At 57.4% G+C, this 19,634-nt stretch overlaps 1 protein-coding gene across 1 annotated transcript; it reads right to left on the bottom strand.

Moving 5' to 3' along the window:
* Positions 1-1,056: 1,056 nt before the first annotated feature.
* SPACA6 (sperm acrosome associated 6) lies at positions 1,057-12,627 on the bottom strand (the record flags this gene model as incomplete). Its single annotated transcript, XM_080644095.1, has 8 exons — positions 12,266-12,627; positions 11,495-11,572; positions 4,965-5,033; positions 3,888-3,986; positions 3,667-3,776; positions 3,091-3,247; positions 2,792-2,999; positions 1,057-1,174 (listed from the first exon to the last, which is right to left on the bottom strand). Exons 1-8 carry the CDS (start codon positions 12,477-12,479, stop codon positions 1,057-1,059), a joined length of 1,053 nt encoding a protein of 350 aa, XP_080500221.1. The 5' UTR covers positions 12,480-12,627.
* Between the last annotated feature and the right edge of the window lie 7,007 nt (positions 12,628-19,634).

A 19,634-nucleotide genomic window follows, 5' to 3' on the forward strand; every position in this document is an offset into this window, starting at 1 on the left:
AAAGACCAAAAACCTCTCAACCCAGTCTACATTGCCATCTACATCTACGTCCCGGGCATAATTTGGAAGTTGCACTAAAGAAAATATTTAATTTACTGTTTACACATTTTGTTCTTTTCTATTTGTTTTAGTTTTAAATTATTTTATTATATTTAAGTTTAATTTTAAAGGCTTTTGTACCTTTCTTTTGTTAGGCAATTTTATTTTGCCTTTGCCATCTTCAATATAAGGTATGTTATTGTGCTATGATTCCTCCATTTTTTGAAGTTTCAAATCATAATAATTAGTGTTTATATTCTTCTTGTTAAAATGTTTGAAATGAATAAAACTATTGAAATAAAAATAAAAAAAAAGACCGTACCCTTTTATGTAATGATGTTTACTTTGAATTTATATTAGTTCACACAAACACTCCATCCATGCTTTTGTTCCAGACCTCCGGTCCAGTTTAAGAACCCATTGTGGCCCTCGAGTCAAAAAGTTTGCCCACCCCTGGGCTAGACCTATTCAGTACAAACTTGAAATTACAGTAAGACATACAGAAAGCTTTTCTGTGAAATTAAACTTTTCATTCATACTTAATTTTAATTACACAAATGTGTCTATATAAGTAAAAACAGGTAAGCTAATTTGTCAATTTTTTAACTTACGCATTCAGAAAAACCTACTTTATTACATGATGGACTTTCGGCTTTATCAGACTCTCCCTGGCCCGAATTAGTCTGTAATTTCGAGGTTTTACTGTACATGTAAAGCCTGTATGTCGGAACTCATAACCTAGTTAATCGGACAAAAAGGGAGAAAACGTTATTTTAGGCAGGAAGCAGCATGTCACCCATCCTGCAGGGGTGAGAAGAATCTTGCTTAGGGTGTCTTCTGCCCTTGGAAATGGCAAGGAGGCTGCCAAAAATCTGGGGTTGGTCGGGCTTACGCCTAAATCCCTGAACATAGGGCCTGCATGGTGACGGGCTATAGTTAGTCCTTCTGGAGGCACAGTTCCCGGGCATATTTGGGGCAGGCTGCCCCTCCTCCTACCTAAATGGGCAGTAACCACCTTCAAAGATGAAAGCATTTGTAGAGTTGAAATATATTCTTTATTTTAGGAATGGAAATAGGATAGGGAACAGAAAGATACCTTTGTGAGTTGCCACTGAAGTACCATCGAAAGAACATCCTGGGGAAAGAGAGAGGCGGTTGTGTGTGGAGGAGAGAAGTTGGGGAGCAGATATCCGAGTCCTGGAAATCTGAGTCCCAAAGGTGGAGAGGGCCTGAAGTCCTGGGTCTGAGGGAAGAGGGGCTGGGGGCCTGGACTCCTGGGTCTGAGGGAGGAGGGGCTGGGGGCCTGGACTCCTGGGTCTGGGGGAGGAGGTGCTGGGGGCCTGGACTCCTGGGTCTGAGGGAGGAGGGGGCTGGGGTCATGGACCTCAGAGTCTGAAGGAGGAGGTGCTGGGGGCCTGGACTCCTGGGTCTGAGGGAGGAGGGGGCTGGGGTCATGGACCTCAGAGTCTGAAGGAGGAGGGGCTGGGGGCCTGGACTCCTGGGTCTGAGGGAGGAGGGGCTGGGGGCCTGGACCCCTGGATCTGAGGGAGGAGGGGCTGGGGGCCTGGACTCCTGGGTCTGAGGGAGGAGGGGCTGGGGGCCTGGACCCCTGGATCTGAGGGAGGAGGGGCTGGGGGCCTGGACTCCTGGGTCTGAGGGAGGAGGGGCTGGGGGCCTGGACTCCTGGGTCTGAGGGAGGAGGGGCTGGGGGCCTGGACCCCTGGATCTGAGGGAGGAGGGGCTGGGGGCCTGGACTCCTGGGTCTGAGGGAGGAGGGGCTGGGGGCCTGGACTCCTGGGTCTGAGGGAGGAGGGGCTGGGGGCCTGGACTCCTGGGTCTGAGGAGTAGGGGGCTGGGGTCATGGACCTCAGAGTCTGAAGGAGGAGGGGCTGGGGGCCTGGACTCCTGGGTCTGAGGGAGGAGGGGCTGGGGGCCTGGACCCCTGGATCTGAGGGAGGAGGGGCTGGGGGCCTGGACTCCTGGGTCTGAGGGAGGAGGGGCTGGGGGCCTGGACCCCTGGATCTGAGGGAGGAGGGGCTGGGGGCCTGGACTCCTGGGTCTGAGGGAGGAGGGGCTGGGGGCCTGGACTCCTGGGTCTGAGGGAGGAGGGGCTGGGGGCCTGGACCCCTGGATCTGAGGGAGGAGGGGCTGGGGGCCTGGACTCCTGGGTCTGAGGGAGGAGGGGCTGGGGGCCTGGACTCCTGGGTCTGAGGAGTAGGGGGCTGGGGTCATGGACCTCAGAGTCTGAAGGAGGAGGGGCTGGGGGCCTGGACTCCTGGGTCTGAGGGAGGAGGGGCTGGGGGCCTGGACCCCTGGATCTGAGGGAGGAGGGGCTGGGGGCCTGGACTCCTGGGTCTGAGGGAGGAGGGGCTGGGGGCCTGGACCCCTGGATCTGAGGGAGGAGGGGCTGGGGGCCTGGACTCCTGGGTCTGAGGGAGGAGGGGCTGGGGGCCTGGACCCCTGGATCTGAGGGAGGAGGGGCTGGGGGCCTGGACTCCTGGGTCTGAGGGAGGAGGGGCTGGGGGCCTGGACTCCTGGGTCTGAGGAGTAGGGGGCTGGGGTCATGGACCTCAGAGTCTGAGGGAGGAGGGGCTGGGGGCCTGGATTCCTGGGTCTGAGGAGTAGGGGGCTGGGGTCATGGACCTCAGAGTCTGAGGGAGGAGGGGCTGGGGGCATGGACTCCTGTGTCTGAAACACGAAGGAACGGACACGCAGGAGAACCCGGTGCTGCGAACTGGGTCCGGGTACTCACCACGCCAGCAGGGTCACACCGGCTGAGGCTAAGGCTGCAGCGGCCGCAAGCAGGCACAGGTTGCTGAGCGTCAGAGCCTCAGGGTTAGCCAGCAGCTCGCCCAGGCTCGGCCAGGGTTCGATCCCCTCCTCCTTTCGCGGTGCCCAGCGAAGCACTTCCCGAAAGGAGACCTGGAGCTCGGTCTCCCCGAGCGGGGGAGGGCCCGTCACTGCGGGGACGCGCACGTCAGCGGGACGCGGGCCCAGCCGCGCACAGCTCCGCCCCGCCCCGCCCCGCGCCGCGCGCAGCCCCGCCCGCACCGTTCAGAAAGAAGTAGAGTCGCGCCAGGGGGAGCTGGTCGTGTGTGATCACGCAGGAGAAGGTCCCGCTGTGCGTGGGCTGCACTGGCCGGATCCGCGCCAGGTACCCGCGGGCCCGCGGCATATCTCGGAAGTAGGACGTGTCCCGAGTCCGCACCTGCAGGGACGCACGGGCTGAAACCGCAGGGCCGCCCTAGGTCGGACTCCATCGGACTCGCTACCGACCACCTACAAGCCCCGCCCCCGAGCTAGACCACGCCTTCTGGAGCCCCACCCTCCGCCCTTACTCGCCGACCATTGAAGCATTCCCCCCGCCCCCCGCCTCTTAAATCTTGACTCCGCCCCTGGGGTCTGAAACTTGCATACCCGCCCTAAACAATTACGCAAAGTCCCCAAACCCGGGTCCTGCAGTGTGAGCCTTAACTCCTCCCCTAAATGCCACGACCCTCCCTTTGCACGAAGCCTGAATCTAGGCCGAGATCCCCCCCCAACCCCACCCCTGCGTCCTGACTCCCCATCTTCTATGAAGCCTAACTCGCCTCCAAAACCCTTCGCGCGGGCCCCGCCCCTACTCACACCTCCTTCTGCGAACTTCCAGGAATAGGTGATCTCCTCTTTGGGCAACTGGAAGTTCACGGTGCAGGAGAACATGGCCTGATCGCCCCGTTTCACCGTCACGTCCTGAACTGGAGACGGTGCGCGTCACCACCTCGGCCCCGCCCCCGACCACGCCCCTCTCCGGCTCAGCCCTTTCTCGGGCTCCTCTGGTTCCCGCCCTCCAGGGCCCCGCCCCTCACCTGGGCAGTCCAGCGGGAGGTCGCAGAGCTTGGAGTAGCACCCGCGGCAGCGGAAACGCCGGGAGAGCTCCTGGAGCCCTGTGGGCGGGAACGCTGGGTCTGGGCGCCACTAGCCTTTCCCAGCCCGCGTCCCTTGGGCAAGTCAGGGGTTGTAAGCCTCCCGGGGTTCCATCGGCAAGAACCCGGGTCCCGCCTTCTCTGCGCTCATTGGCTGGTTTTCACCATTCTTCGGCCTCTGAGATTTTTTTTTTTTATTGGTTTGCTTTGGCTTTTGGATCCGCCTTTTATGAGGTTGGTGAGCAATGCCTGCTTTTCTCCAGGGCTCTTATTGGCTTCCTTCGGATCTGAGGCCCACCCCTGCGCTCCCACCCGAAACCCCCCGTTTCGGCCCAGACCGCGTCCCTTACCCCCGCAATCCTGAGCTTGGAGTGAAGTGCTTACCGCAGGGTGGGATGCAGGCCGTAACTGCGGAGAGAGAGGAAGCCTTACAGCCCTGGCAGTGTAGGGAGGTGCCCACCTGGAGCTGCCCTAGAGGATGTTACTGAGCTAGGTGCATTCCTCGGAGGGGGCGGGGCCAGGCCTGCTGTATTCCACCACTGGGGACCCGGCTGGGCCTGCAGAATTCCACTAGAGGTCAGGCCCGGGTGGCTTCTGGCCATCTAAGGGTGGCGGGCCTGCTGTGTGCAGAGGAGGCGGGGCCAGCCCTGGTGCATTCCACCGAGGGGGCGGGGCTAGACCCCTGGCGATTCTCAGGGGCCCAGTTAGAGGTGTGGCCAGGCCTGAAGCAAGTAGCCCACTTTCACAGCGCGCAGGGCCAGATCCAAGCAAGAGGTTCGGGCTAATCTGGGACAGGACCATCCCAAGAAGGGATCCTTGCTGGGGAGGGAACCTTAGATCGAAGGGGCGGGGGCCAGATCCCCAGTGGTTCCTGCAGGAGGAGATCCTGTGTCCCACCCAGGGCAAGCGGTTCAGAGATCCACCAGGGGATTGGCCTGAAGGGAGCGAATGACCGTTTTAAGACTTTTTTGTTTTTAAATTGTGTATGTACCTGGGGGAAGGAGTTGGAGTCCATTTTACCTTCTTTAAGCTGCGCAATGACCTCCCGCATTTTCTCTGCAGCGTAAGGGAAGGCAACCTCATAGGACCCTGGAGGATGGAGGGAGGCCTTGTGGTAAAGACTCTCCCCTCCTCCACCACCCCGTCCCCCCGCGGTTGGGCAAGCTCAGCTGGGCTCACCATAATGATGTCTGTGCCTCTTTCCCAGCCCCTCTCTACCCGGTTTTGGTATAGACACCATTTCCTCCTCTTACCTCCTCCCACCCAGTCTATTCCCAATCTCCTCCCTTCTTCCCCCTGACGGTCTCTCTGATGGAAGCCCTTCTCTGTATCATCTGTGTTTATCATGTTGAGGGGAAGGGGGAGGCTGAAGATCAGATTCCTCGCCAAGGCTTCCTAGGTCCGGCCTAGTTTCCTGTCACTCTATTCCATTCCTATTGCGCATCTTCCACTTCTCCTAAATGGGAAAGAATATTTTCCAGCATCTCAGGACCTTTGCACATGCTGGCTTGTTTCTAGTACATCTTCCCCCTACTCTTCATCCGTCATGTCATGCCTTACATAGGCAGTGCGTACATACATAGGCATGAGTTACAAAGGCGTTTGAGAGTTCCTGAGTCTCATCAGCCCTAGCTGGTTTGGCTCATTGGATAGAGTTCGGCCTGCAGACTGAAGGGTCTGATTCGATTCCAAGTCAGGGCACGTGCTGGGGTTTTGGGCTCGATCCCCAGTAGGGGGCGTGCAGGAGGCAGCCGATCAACGATTCTCTCTCATTGTTGATGCTTCTCTCTCTCTCTTCATCTCTGAAATCAATAAAAAAAATTAAGAGTTCACGTCATACCTTGTGTCATTTACTTAAGAGGTTTCCCCTGACTAAAACCCTAATTTAATCGAGTTCCTTATTTTTCTCTTAGTTCCTCCTTCATTGCATTCACAGCTCTCATCAGTTTGTAATTACTTATTTTATATATATGATCATTTAAAGTCCATCTCTTAAGCAAACATGTTCTCCTTTAGTGCTGTGCTCCTAGAACCCAGGAGCTGGCTCTGAGTCTTAGAAAGTGCTCAGTAATACCCGGCCAGTGTTGCTCAGTGGTTGAGCATCAACCCATGAACCAAGAGGTTGCTGGTTCGATTCCTTGTCAGGGCACATGCCTGGGATTGCAGCCTTAATCTTCAGTAGGGGGTTTGCAGGAAGCAGCCGATCTAAGATGTTCCTCTCTCTTTGATGTTTCTCTCTCTCTATCCCCTTCCCTTCCTCTCGCTAAAAGCAATAAAAACATTTTTTAAAAATGTTCAGTAATCATGTGTAGAACTCCAGTATTCAACTGGGGTGATGGCCTGTGGCCCAATTCCACCCTCTGGATGTTATATTTAACCTGGAAAGTGTTAAAATAATGAACCAGTTGCCATTGTAAGATTTGGGGAAGTCACATAAAATGTTTGCATATGTTTTAAAACATTTGGAAGAGCTGTAACACAGACACAGAATTTCATGAGGCTGCAACTAGCAGCAACCACCCCCTTAGTCATGGCGTGTACCTCACACCTCGCCATAATCCCCACCTGGATTCATCTCTACTCCTCCTTCCTTCTTTCACGTTCTCTGTCCTTATGGGTGTTTGAGTTGTGACCATCGTCTTCCAAACTGCAAGGTTCTGTGACTTTTTCCAAAGTGAACGGCTGGATTGTTTTGGTGGTAGACGTTGTTTTGGAAGTCAGAAAAGCAGAGCGTATTTTAGGCTAAACGGTGCTTCTCCCAAATCCGTAGTATGTTGAAGTCCTAACCCCTGGTAGCTCAGAATGTGACTGTACTTGGAGACCAAGTCTTAAGGAGCTAATGAAGCTAAAATGAGGCCATTAGGGTGAGCCTTGATGCAAGGTGACTGACTTCCTTATACGGAGGAAATTTGGACTCACAAACACAGAGGGAAGGCCATGTGGAAACAGGGAGAGAGATCAACTACATCAAGGAAAGAGGCCTCAGAAGAAATCAACCCTGTGGACACGGACACCTTGATCTTGGACTTCCATCCTCCAGAATAGTGAAAAAATAAGTTTCTCTTGTTTAAGCCACCCAGTTTGTGATAAATACAGCAGCATCAGCAAACTAATACACAGAAATTGCTAGTTTCCTCCAAATATGTTATTACTCTTTAGTAACAGAACACTGGCAGCCAGGAAAGCACCCCCAGCTAAAAGACTACATTTCCCAGCCTCCCTTGCAGCTAGCTGTGACCATGTGACCGAGTGATGGTCATATGACTAAGTTCTGGCTATTGAGATACAAGTGCAAGTGTCCCTGTGGGAGTCTCAGGAAGTAGCCTTCTTATTGAGTAACATGTGCCATCTTCTATCCTGCTGCTTGAAACTTGGATTTGATGGCTGGAGCTTTACCAGTCACATAGAACCATGAGGACAAGGGGTACACCCTAGGATGACAAAGCAGAAAGCTGGAGGACCTTAGGTTCCCAAGAAAATGGAGCAGTCGTACGAGCCTTAAGTGCCTATCTCAAGCCTTGTTTGGTATGGGAGAAATAAACTTCCCATAGCTTCAGCCATTTCGGGTTCCTCTGTGACTTAAAACCACCTATAAAGGGAGTGAAATGAGGATACTGGCAAGAGTGGCTGAAGTGACGATCACTGGGTATAAGCTGGAGAGAGGGGTACCGAAGCCAGGAAGTGGGTTCAAGATGAAGAGTCAAGGGCTTAAGAGGTCTCGTCTTGGCCACAGAGCAGGCAAGTGGTCTGGAGATGGCAGGATGATCAGGAGGATGTGGTCAGAGTGTGATGCTCGAGTGAAAGGCCAGGATGTTGGAGGAGTCATTCAAGAAATACCTACAGGCCAAACCAAGTGATTCACGGTGAGGGTGAACGAGGGATTTACCAAATAAGCCATGGGGGTGGGGTGTTATAGATCTATGAAACCAGGGGAGACAAGAGTTTAAATGTCCAGAGGCCGAGAGGCAGGGGTCCTATCCAGGTGGTGCTGATCGGTGCTGTGAAATCTCTCCAAAAGAGGTGTCTATGGTTAGGAGCTTCCAGTGTTCCCAAGATCTGGATCTGAGTCCTGGCTCTTCCACTTATGGGCACACCCGACTCACATCCGAGATATCCATCCTGAGGACCTCCCCTCCCCCGCCCCCTATGTGACTTTGGCCAAGTGACTTAACCTTCCTCACTTTCCTCGTTCATAAAATTGGGACAATATCGGTGTCTACCTCACTGGGTTCGGGGAACATTTAATGCCATACAACATAAAAAGCATTCCCACCCCCACCTCCCACCCCCAATTATGTGCTAGACACCATTTAATGACCGCATGAGATACTGCCTGTAACCTCTTAGAATGGTGCCTGGGCCGAAACCGGTTTGGCTCAGTGGATAGAGCGTCGGCCTGTGGACTAAAAGGTCCCGGGTTCGATTCCGGTCAAGGGCATGTACCTTGGTTGCGGGCACATCTCCAGTGGGAGGTGTGCAGGAGGCAGCTGATCGATGTTTCTCTCTCATCGATGTTTCTAGCTCTCTATCCCTCTCCCTTCCTCTCTGTAAAATATCAATAAAATATATTAAAAAAAAAATAGAATGGTGCCTGGCACACAGTGAGTGGTACCGAAGGGTCAACCACTTACCATCGCCAAGTTTGAGATGGGGAAAATGAAGCATGGAGAGGTTAGGAGAATGGCCCAGCATCAGACAGCTAGATCTGAACCCAGGCGGTCAGGCTCCAGAGCTCCACAGGTAACCACGGCCTGTGGTGCACTGCCCTCCTCTCTACCTCAAGCTATCCACTCTATGGTTCACATACACAATCTATCACCTGCCACCACTGAGACCCACGCTAAGTCAGCACGTCCCTCCCTCTGGGAGAGACCCAGGATCAACCTTGCTCTTTCTTATTGCTCTCACCTCACATAACTCTGGTCCAGATACCTCCTGGGTTTGTTCTCCTTGTCTAGCTGAGCCCCAACTTCTTCATCTAGAAATAGGGGTTTGTAAAACCCCATCTCACCAGACTGGTCTGAGGCTATCCTTGAGGATAAGTAACATCAATAAATTTGTCTGGCAGACACAGCCTCCCCCATATATATATGGGGCAGGCAGGTTTAGCATACGGTCATATCCTTGACCTTCCTTCTCCTCCATCTTCATGTTCCATCTCCCTCAGCTCAGACTCATCTTGACCCACCTGGACCACTGCCATTGGCCTGAGCCACCACCAGTCACCGTGCCTCTGTCCTTGTCCCACATGGCCTCAACCCTCTCCTGTCTCCTTCTTAAGGCAAAGTTGGTACAAGGCAGCAGTTCTCCAAGTGTGTTCCAGGGAACTTGTTAGAAATGTCTATTTCTGGGCCATACCTCAGACCTACTGGTCAGAAAAGGAGGGTTGGGCCCTAACCGGTTTGGCTCAGTGGATAGAGCATCGGCCTGCGGACTGAAGGGTCCCAGGTTCGATTCCGGTCAAGGGCATGTACCTTGGTTGCGGGCACATCCCCAGTAGGGGGCGTGCAGGAGGCAGCTGATTGATGTGTCTCTCTCATCGATGTTTCTAACTCTCTATCCCTCTCCCTTCCTCTCTGTAAAAAATCAATAAAATATATAAAAAAATAAAAATAAGCATATATATATATATATATATATATATATATATATTTTTTTTTTAAAAGGAGGGTTGGGCCTAGGACCCTGCCTTTTAACACATTCCCAAAAGATTCTGAGAATTCGTACCCTGGGGCTTGAGAATCACTGACCTACACGGCCCTACAGGATGCGACCCTTTGCTGCCTCACTCATTTCATTTCGGTTTCTCCCTCAACGATACCCCCCAACCACACGGACCCCAGGGCCTTTGCACTGGGCTCTTCCCTCTACCGGGAATGTTCTTCCCCCAGGTTTTCTGCGTGGCTCTCACTGACAAAGGTCTTTGCTCAACTGGACCATCTCATTCGCACCTGTCCTGACCAACCTGTTTAAAATGATCAACCCACGGGCCCAGTCCTGTTCCCTTCTGTTTTCCTCCATAGCAGGCGTCCTCAAACTACGGCCCCCGGGCCACATGCGGCCCTCCGAGGACATTTATCCGGCCCGCCGGGTGCCGCTGCCTGTCCTGCTTAGCAGCCGACTCGTCCCGGGCCCGCAGTGCGCATAGGAATTCGTTCATAGTTTTTTTTTTTTAAACTATAGTCGGGCCCTCCAACGGTCTGAGGGACAGTGAACTGGCCCCCTGTTTAAAAAGTTTGAGGACCCCTGCTCCACAGCACGGTTCACCAAGTGACACACTATAATAGTTCATTGATTGCGTTTCTCGTCTGCTCCACCCCCTGCAATATAAGCAACCTGAGGGCAGGTGATTTGCAGTTTTGTTCCCGGCACATCAAACATCTCTCTGCAGAACGTATTGCACCAGCTTCTCCCGGCCTCCAGTAGGTCCTCAGCACAGCCCCAGAGGGTCTTTCTATACCCAGAGCTGACCCTGTCCTCCCCCTGCTCACAAGACAAGCATCTCAAGTCTCCCTCCCCTTTCAGCTACACCCCGGACCCATTTATCTAGATGTCCCCTGGGTCCCCCCCAGTCACTATGTCCTAGCCCAGCCCGGGGAGGGAACAGCCCATCAGACCCAAGCCTCATCCATCCTGCCCTGGACTCCCCCAGCCCTGTCCCCTCATCTCCATGTCCCCTCTTCACAGCCCCTGCCCCAGCTCAAGTGTCCTTCACCCCAGCCTCCACCCAGTCCTCCCGGCCTCCACTCTGGACTGTCCCCTCTTTTCAATATCTTCTGGGACAACATGGCCCATGTGGGGAGAAAGGGCGTTTCCTGGGGTCCTGCCCTACCCCCTTGCCCCCCATATCTGCCAGATCTGATTCTTCAGGTGTTTCTGGGGCTGGGGGATCACAGCTGAAGTCTCCTCCATCCTGGACCCCAAGACACCCACTGGATAGGTGGGCTCCTTCCCACCTTTGGAGATCTTTGTCAGAATGTTTGGTGGGCAAGAGCAGGAAACAAAGAGTAATGGCAGCTGTAGAAATAAGCTGTGAGCCCCCAGACCTCCGGGGAGGCCAGTTTATGCTGCACAACAGGGCTTGGGCCTCCCTTCCCCCAATAGTTCCAGTGTCTGGCATAAGGACCATGTGTTATATCCCAGAGAAAGATCTCCTGTTTGAGGTCCTCTCCTCAGGGACCCCCTCCTTCCCTCTGAGCTCCGAAGCCATCCCGGGAGGCAGGGAAGGAAGGTGTCCCACTTTACAGGTGGGTAAGCTGAGGTACAGGAGGAGGCAGTGACCCGTCCTGAACTTCATACCCAAGAAGAGCCACACAGCCATGTCAGAACTCACATCTACCTGATCCGACCTGGGCTTCAGGCTCCTGGTCTATTGGGACTGTCCCTTTACCTCCTGCCATCATGTCCCTGACAAGAAACTGGCTACCCAGTGCCATCTGCTCCTAGGCCACTGCCACATTCCAGGGGCACCCCCTCCCCCTGCACACGCCCCCATCTCTTGGGGGCTCCAAGCCCACATCTCCCACTGCTACTGCCCCCACCCCACTCACCCTGAGCGGTGGCTATCTCTTGGAGGGAGAGGGTCATCTGGCTGAAGGAGTCATGCAGGTGGCTTCTCTCATCATAATCTGGGGGTGGGGGTGGGGGTGGGGCAGAGGCTGAGGGAAGCAGCTCCCCTAACATATCACCTGTGTGGACATTCTCTGTCTCTCTGTGTCCTCTATCTATGAGTCTCTGTCCTCCCATCTAAATCCTCCTCCCTCTGCCCTAGCCGGTTTGGCTCAGTGGATAGCGTGTCGGCCTGTGGACTGAAGGGTCCAGAGTTCGATTCTGGTCAAGGGCACGTACCATGGTTGCAGGCTCCTCCCTGGCCCCCGGCCCTGATCAGGGGCGATTGCAGGAGGCAACCCAATCGACGTGTTTCTCTCACATTGATGTTTCTCTCTGTCTTTCCCTCTCTCTAAAAATCAGTGGAAAAATATCCTCGGTTGAGGATTACAAAAATCATGAAAATAATAAATCCTCCTCCCTCTGAGTCTGTCCCCTGAGCCTCTATCTTCCCCTCTCTGCGTCTCTATCTTCAGTCTCGACCTTCCCCTCTCTAAGTCTCTGCCCCCCATCTCTAGCCTCCTGTCCCCTCGAGTCTTTGTCCCTGGTTTCTGTCCGGCCTCTATCCTCCCGTCTGAGCATCTGTCCCCCATTCCTATCTGCCAGTCTGTTGTCTCTCTCTTGCTGGGTCTCTCCAGGCCTCTCTGGTCCCTCCCTCCGCACCCCCCCACCCCCCCGCCAGGGCCCTGGAGGGTGGTGGCAGGTCTCCTCACTGAATTCAGTGTCCAGGAGGCCCTCAAAGGCAGCCAAGAACGCCTCCTCACACTTCTCCACTTCAGGGCCCTCCACCCCCGCGAAGGTCTGGCAGATGCGGAGGCGCTCGCTGTAGGATGTGAAGCAGAGGAGACAGGCCCCGGCGGGGGCCCCGAAGACAGTGAGGGCCACCAGGGCGCAGGGGACAGCGCCGGCTGCAGCCAGCAGGGCCATCGCGGAGGGGCTTGGGCGGGGGAAGAAGCGGGTGACCTTTGTGAGGTCACTGTGGGACAGGGGAGGGGCCTTGTGGTCTGAGGTCAGAGGCCAGATTCCTTTTGCAGGTCAAATGTCAGGCTTGGGGTTGGAGGGAGGAAGGAGAGAGGGGTCAGGGGTCAGGTGTCGGGCCTGCAACCTTCAGGCTGTGGTTGGGCCGGATGCCAGGCTCCCAAGAACCTCACCTGTGATCCTGGACGTCCTCACAGGTTAAAGGGTCTCAGGGACCCAGAGGCCGGCAGTATGGTGTGGTGTGTGGCGGCCCGACAGGCCCCAGGGGTCGGGGCGGTGTGTGGGGTGGGTCAGAGAGAGAGAGACGCTGTGAGCGCCCGAGACGGAAACTCAGACACTCAGACACGGGGAGACACCAGAACGCACAATGAGAGAGAGATGGAGGGGCCGCGGCCCCTGTGCAGACACAAGGGAAGCTCAGGACACAGCAGCGATGGGAGACAGAGAAAGCAGACGGGCGGGTTCTGGGTGGGAAAGTCTTAGAGGGAAGAGGAGGAGGAAACGAAGGAACAAGGACAGGAGAGGCAGCCCTGCTCGCTCGCTCGCTCCTCCTCCCAGGGTCCCTGCGGCAGCCCCCCGGAGCCCAGCGGGGTGGGGCAGGGGCTGGGGGGATCCCCGCCGGGTGGGCGTCCCGTGCAGGGCGCAGCCTGGGGAAAGCTAGGAGGCCGTATAGTGATCTCCGTGGGTGTCCTCCTCAACTATACAACCTCCTACCTCAGCCCGGGGGGCGCGGCGGGTGGACAGACAGACGGATGGACGGACAGACGCGGGAGGGGGGCCCGGAGGGCCAGGGAGGGTGGGGAGGGCCGGGGAGGCCCCCGCTGCGATGGTGAGCCCCCGACACGGACCCACAGACACGAGCTTGTGTGCGGCGAAGGCCCCGCAAGGTCGGTTCTACGGGTGGGTGCCAGGACCCAGGAATGCGGGCCCCCGGCCCCCTCCTCCCCAAGGAACCCGGGAATCAGTCCCTTGGCCCATCCTCACCGGGGACCCAGGAGTTCAGTGCCCCCCCCCCAACCCCTTTCCTCCCCAAGGTCCCTGGAGTCCAGGGCCCGGCCCCTCCTCCTCCCTCAGCCCCAGTCCAGCCAGGCCCGGCTCCCTGGGGGAAGGCGCAGGCTGCCCCGCTTCCTGGAAGCCTCACCTGGTTGGGAGTTTGGCCCCTGGGACCAGGGGCTCCCTACCCACCTGTCAGGCGCAGGAATCCAGCATCTGGCTGAGGCGGCCAGGGGACACAAAAGCTTCAAAGCGACTCTGGGCCTTTTCTCCCCTCTCTCATACCTTCTTGCGGCCTCTCGTCCTTTATAAGGCGGCTGCTGCGACCCCTGAGCTCCAACACTGCCCCGGGCCGCGGCCATCTCGGTCCAGGGACCCAGGGACCTTCAGCACTCCCCCCCCCCGCCCCTATTTTGCAGGTGAGCCTCAGGGAGTTTCAGGGACTTGGCCGCTGTGAGTGGGGGGAGGGGGCGGCTTCCCAGGTGGGCGGCACCCAGCACCCACCCTCCCACCCCTGGGCTCAGAGTCTGTGCCCCTGGGGGCCCTCCCTCGGGCCAGCTCTCCGGCTCGCTCACTGCCCCAGCTCCAGCTCCAGCTCCACGGTTCGCGCTCGCGGCCGGCGGGGCGCCGCTGGCTGTCTCGGCCTCAGTCTCACCTGGATCCCATCTCCTCCGGCATCTGCGCCTTCCTCCCTCCGCCCCGCGGTCCTGTCCGCCTCGCTCACAGGTCCTTTCTCAGACTCCCGCTTTCTTCCCTCCCTCCCTCTTCTCATTCCTTCTCTTTACCTTCTGTCTTTCTTCCTCCCTTTCTCCTCCCCCCTCCCTCTGTCTTTGTCCCTCTCATCCTCTCCCTCAATTTCCCAGTCTCACTCCCTCTCCCTCCTCCCCTCCCCCTTCTCTCCATCTCTCATCTCCGTCTCCGGCTCTCCCTCCGTCTCTCTCCTTCCCTCGCCTCCTTTCTCCTTCCCTCCCTCTTAGGTCTTTCTCCTCCCTCCCCCCCCCCATTCCCTTCTCTCTGGCTGTCTCCCTCCCTTCTCCTTCTCTTTCTCTCTGTCTTTCTCCTTCCTTCTCTCCCTCCCCCTCGCCGCTCCGAGCCAGGTCTGGAGCTGGGGGTGGGGTGGGGGTGGTTGGAGAAGGGGCCCAGGGCTGGGGTAGCGACCTGCTGAGGAGGGGGAGGAGAGGCGGGAAGGGGGCGGAGGAGGAAAGGGGGAGGCGGGGGGCCAGAGACGGGTCCACGGTCCCAGCTCTCATCCCCCTTCCCTCCTTCCCAACCTCCCAGACCCTCAGGCGGGGGCGAGAGTCAGGCCAAGGTGGGGAGGAAGGGGAAGGGAGGAGGCTGCCCCCGCCCCCCCCCCCCAACAACCTGGCCCAGAGCCCAGGCCTGGGTTCCCAGCATGCCCCGGGGCTGCCTGGGGCCTGAGGAGGGGGATGAGAGGAGAGAGGAAGCTGAGAATCTTAAAGATTTCTAGGACCTGATCACCTACCCGCTGCCCCCAAAAGATGTCTCCTCGGGGAAACTGAGGCCCAGAGAGAGAAGGGTCAGGATTGTTCAAGGTCACCGGACCAGGCGTCGGTGGAGACTCGAACTCCCTGGGCCCATAGGCGCGATTTGGGGAAGGGGCTGGCACTTCCCCCAGGTCTCGGTCCCCCTCCCCCTCTCTGCAGACCCTGGGGAGCCCCCAAGGGTCAGAGAGCAGACCCAAACAGTCTGGCACCATGGCAACCAGATGGCCCCGCCCCCTTAGCCCCCGCAGGGATGGAGTCCAGCTGGGGCTAAAGAGGAGGTGGGGACTCCTGGGTTCTGGGGAGGAAGGGGCTGGGGGCCCTAGCTCTGGGAGTTCGTGAAAGGCTGGGGCTGGCGTGTGCACTCCCAAGTCTGAGATTAGAGGCTGGGAAACCAGACTTCTGGGTCCCGGGCTGAAGGGGGCTGGGGGTGCGGATTCTGGAATTCGGAGGGAAGGGCTGGGTGGCAGACCCCCAGGTTTAAGGGAAGAGGGGGCTGGGCCTGGAATCCCAGGTCCCCCAGGGAGCCCGGGTGCAGGGCCTCTCCTCCGCCAGACATCCCCTGCCCCCGCCGCTGACCCTGGCCTGTCTGGCAGCCCAGACAACCTCCCCCTCCCCTGCGGCCCCCTCCCACCGGCACGGCTCACCCTTGACCCCTCAAAGCCCCGCAGCCTCTTCCCTGCCCCTCCCCCGCCCCTCCAGACAGACGTTAACCCTTCCGCCGCCGGAGGCACCTCCAAAGCCAGACTCTCGCCCGGCACCTATCCCGAGGGCGCGGGCGGGCATCTTGCGCGCCCCCCCCCCCCGCCCCGCTTCACCCCATGTCTCCTTCGGCTCGGAACCTGGGTACCCCAGCCCATCCCTCCTCCAAGAGGGACCCAGGGGGTGTTCTCCGCCCGCTCCTTCTCTGGATCCCGAATCCAGGCCCCCAGCCACCGCCTTCAAGAATTCCGGAGCTTGGGTTCCCAACCTACCCCGCCCCCCCTCCCAGATCCCAGCCGCCCGGGGACCGGGTGCCTCCTTCCTCGGGGACCCCGGGGACCGGGGCCCCAGCCCCCTCCCCTCCCCTTCCGCAGACTCACGGCTCCGCGGCTCCCGCGTCGGAGGGAACGGTCTCCCCGGCCGGCCCCGGCCCCGCGGCCGCTGGCTGCTCTCCATCCTCCGCCCGCCTCCGCGCCCGACGGCCGCTCCCCGGTCTCCGCGTCCCCGCCAGCCTCCTCCCGACTCCCTCGGGCGCCGCGGCCCGGCTCTCCGCTCAGGACCCCGCGGCCCAGCCCCCTCCCCAGGGGGCCCCCGCCCCGGCCCCTCCCGCCGCCCGGCCCAGCGCGCCTGGCTTCCCCCTGCCCCGCAGCTGGCCCCGGTCCAGGGGAAAAAATTCCATCCAGCCCGGAGGAGGAGCGGGCGGGGGAGGGCGCGGGCGGGAGGCCGGCCGGGGAGCGTGACGCAGGGAGGAGGGAAGGGACAAAAGGGGCCGGGAGGCGGCGGGCCCGGCGCTCCCACCGCTCCCGCCCTCCGCCTCCCGCGGCTGGGCCTGTCTCTCCCGTCTCGGCTTCTCGTCCCCTCCACCTCTCCTCCCTTCCTTCTCTCTGCCAGCCTCCTAGCCCTGTGCATTCTTCTCTCTCTCTCTCTCTCTCTCTCTCTCTCTCTCTCTCTCCCCCCCCACCGTCTCCCTCCCTCCCCACCCCCATCTCCCCATCAGGGTCTGCTCTCTCCTCTCTCTCCCTGCCTTCTTCCCCTCCCTCCCCCCCCCCCGCCGCTGCGGTCTCCCCCACCCATCCACCCACTAGGGACTCTAAGGTGAATCAGACCCACATCTGCCCTTGCTGACGGAGCTCACAGTCTGATGGAGGAGGCAGGCCCAGGCGCAGACAGTTGCAATCCCGGGGTGATGGGGCACGGCCGAGGGAGCGGCCAGCCGCGCGGTGGGAGCCCGGGGCGGGAGGAATCCTTGCCGCTGGAGACGTGCCCAAAGGACCGGCGGAGGAGGCAGAGCTGGTGGCATGACCTCCGGGAACGGGGAGCAGTTCGATCTGAATGGCTGAGAGCGAGGGCGGCAGTCAGGGCGTGCCAGGCAGAGGGCACCGCTTCGGCAGAGGCCCCGAGGCAGGAACGCAGGGGCGATCCTGGGAGGGCCGCACCGCAGTCCAGGCGGAGAGGACTGGGGCCGGGCAGCTGAGAAGACGAGGCCGAGGGGTGGGCGGGGCCGGCTGGGAAGCGCCTGGGAGGCCAGGCTGGGGACTTTTTCTTGAGATTGAACGGGAGCCCTGGAGGGTTATGAGCAAGGGGAGGGGCAGATCCGGGTGTCAGAAAAGGCCTCCCTGGGCCCTGTGGGGGATGCACGGAGGGGGAGAGACTCTGGTGGAAGCTGGCAGGCTGGGGAGGAGGGTGCCAGAGCTGGGGCTGGGACCCTGGGGACAGAGAGTAGGGGTGGGGCGGTGAGTGTGTGGCGGCTGGAGGAACTGAGCACTGACAGGCTCTGGGAGGTGACCGGGAGGGAAGGCGTGAAGATGGACAACCAGGAGTCTGGCCCAGGACCTGAGGGGACTAGCGCTGTTTCCAGGGGGGGAGCCAGGAGGAAGAAGAGGGTACAGGAGAGGGAAGACGCTGGGCACAGCTTGGAACCCAGTGGCCATTAGGGGCCTGGGGGGCGGCATTTAGGGAAGACATTCAGGCAGTGGTAGGTATACAGTTCTGAGGCTCAACAGTGAAAAATGCATTTCCCTCCCACCCTGTGGGCTGGCCACCCAGATCTCTCTGGGGACAGCTTACACTTACCAATTGCTTGTGATTCTTTCCAGAGCACTTCTATACTTCTATGCACATATATTATACCACCCTCTTCCTTTTAAAAAATGTGTTTTATTGATTTTTTATAGAGAGGAAGGGAGAGGGATAGTTAGAAACATTGATCAGTTGCCTCCTGCACACTCCCTACTGGGTATGTGCCTGCAATCAAGGTACATGCCCTTGACCGGAATCAAACCTGGGACCCTTGAGTCCGCAGGCGGGTGCTCTATCCACTGAGCCAAACTTGTTAGGGCCTACCCTCTTCCTTTTTATGCCCAGATGGGATCACATTATTCTACACTTTCCTTTTCATTATTATTATTTTTTATTGATTTCAGAGAGAAAGGGAGAGATAGAAACACCAATGATGAGAGAGAATCGTTGATTGCCTGCCTCCTGCACATCCCACACTGGGGATCGAGCCTGCAGGCATGTGCCCTTGGCTGGAATTGAACCCGGGACCCTTCAATCCACAGGCCCACGCTCTATCCACTGAGCCAAACCGGCTAGCGCGCTACACTTTCCTTTTTTAACATTATGTCAAGGCAATCTCCTCTATCCATGCTAGCAGCTACCTTGTTCATTTTAATGACTGTATAGTGTTCCAATGCATATATTTATTTCTACTTATTCAATTGGGAGATCATTTTTACATAAAGAAACATGCTTATGCATATGCAAATCACTGAGGGCTTATTTGTTTTTTACTGATTCCTTCTGATGCTTTTAAGCCTCTGAACCTAGGTAATTGATAAATACTAATAGGTCTTTTAAAATTGATTATTACTTACTATTGATAGGAATAGTAAACATACCCTTTATTGACCACATGCTGAGAGACAGGCCCAGGATTGGGTATTTCTTTTTTTTAAAAAATATATTTTATTGATTTTTTACAGAGAGGAAGAGAGAGGGATAGAGAGTTAGAAACATTGATGAGAGAGAAACATCAATCAGCTGCCTCCTGCACACCCCCCACTGGGGATGTGCCCGAAACCAAGGTACATGCCCTTCACCGGAATCGAACCCGGGACCCTTCAGTCCGCAGGCCGACGCTCTATGCACTGAGCCAAACCGGTTTCGGCTGGGTATTTCTATACATTGTATCACTCAATCATCCCAGCAATGTCATGATCAGGAACTATTTTATCTCCATGTAGGGAACTAAGGTTCTGAATAGTGAGTTCCCCAAGCTCGCGCAGTGAATGGCGGAGCTAGGATTCGAACCCAGGCCTCTCTGGCTCCAAGTCCCATGTTCTGTCTTTGGAAGTGGGACGCCTCTGCAAACATGTGCGGCTGACTTGGGGTTGACATTGGGCACATCATGGACTGGTCACGCACACCGATTCCCATATGATGAAAAGACCGTCAGATCCGGGCGCCTTGACTTGGCGTCCAGAATAACCGTCATTGCGTCATTCTGCCTCACCCCGCACGCCCCGAGGTCAGGCCGGGGTGGTAACCACACCACCCTGCGTGTCTCCTGGGCCTGGCTCTGAGCCCCTTGTGCCTGAGTCTGTCTCTGGGAATCCACTGAGGGCAGGATCCAGGTCTGAGTCATCTCTGTCCTCAGTATCACCCAGGAGGGTGTGGCTTGGAGCAGGGGCTCAGGAAAAGGGAGAGATGGATGAATAACATGGTTTATGGGTTAGGCTGGGGCTGGCAGAAGCCTCTGGGATAAGGAAAGATAATTCCTTGCAGTTCCGGAAACATGGTTTCCATTCCCATTAGTTCATGAGTCACAGGAACCACTGTCGACATCCTCCTCTGATAGGCAGGGTTCACAGGGCCCTTGGCACCTAAGACTCAGCTATGGCAAGTC

This window comes from Plecotus auritus (genome assembly GCF_963455305.1).
Source record: "Plecotus auritus genome assembly, chromosome: 10".
Taxonomy (NCBI): Eukaryota; Metazoa; Chordata; class Mammalia; order Chiroptera; family Vespertilionidae; genus Plecotus; species Plecotus auritus.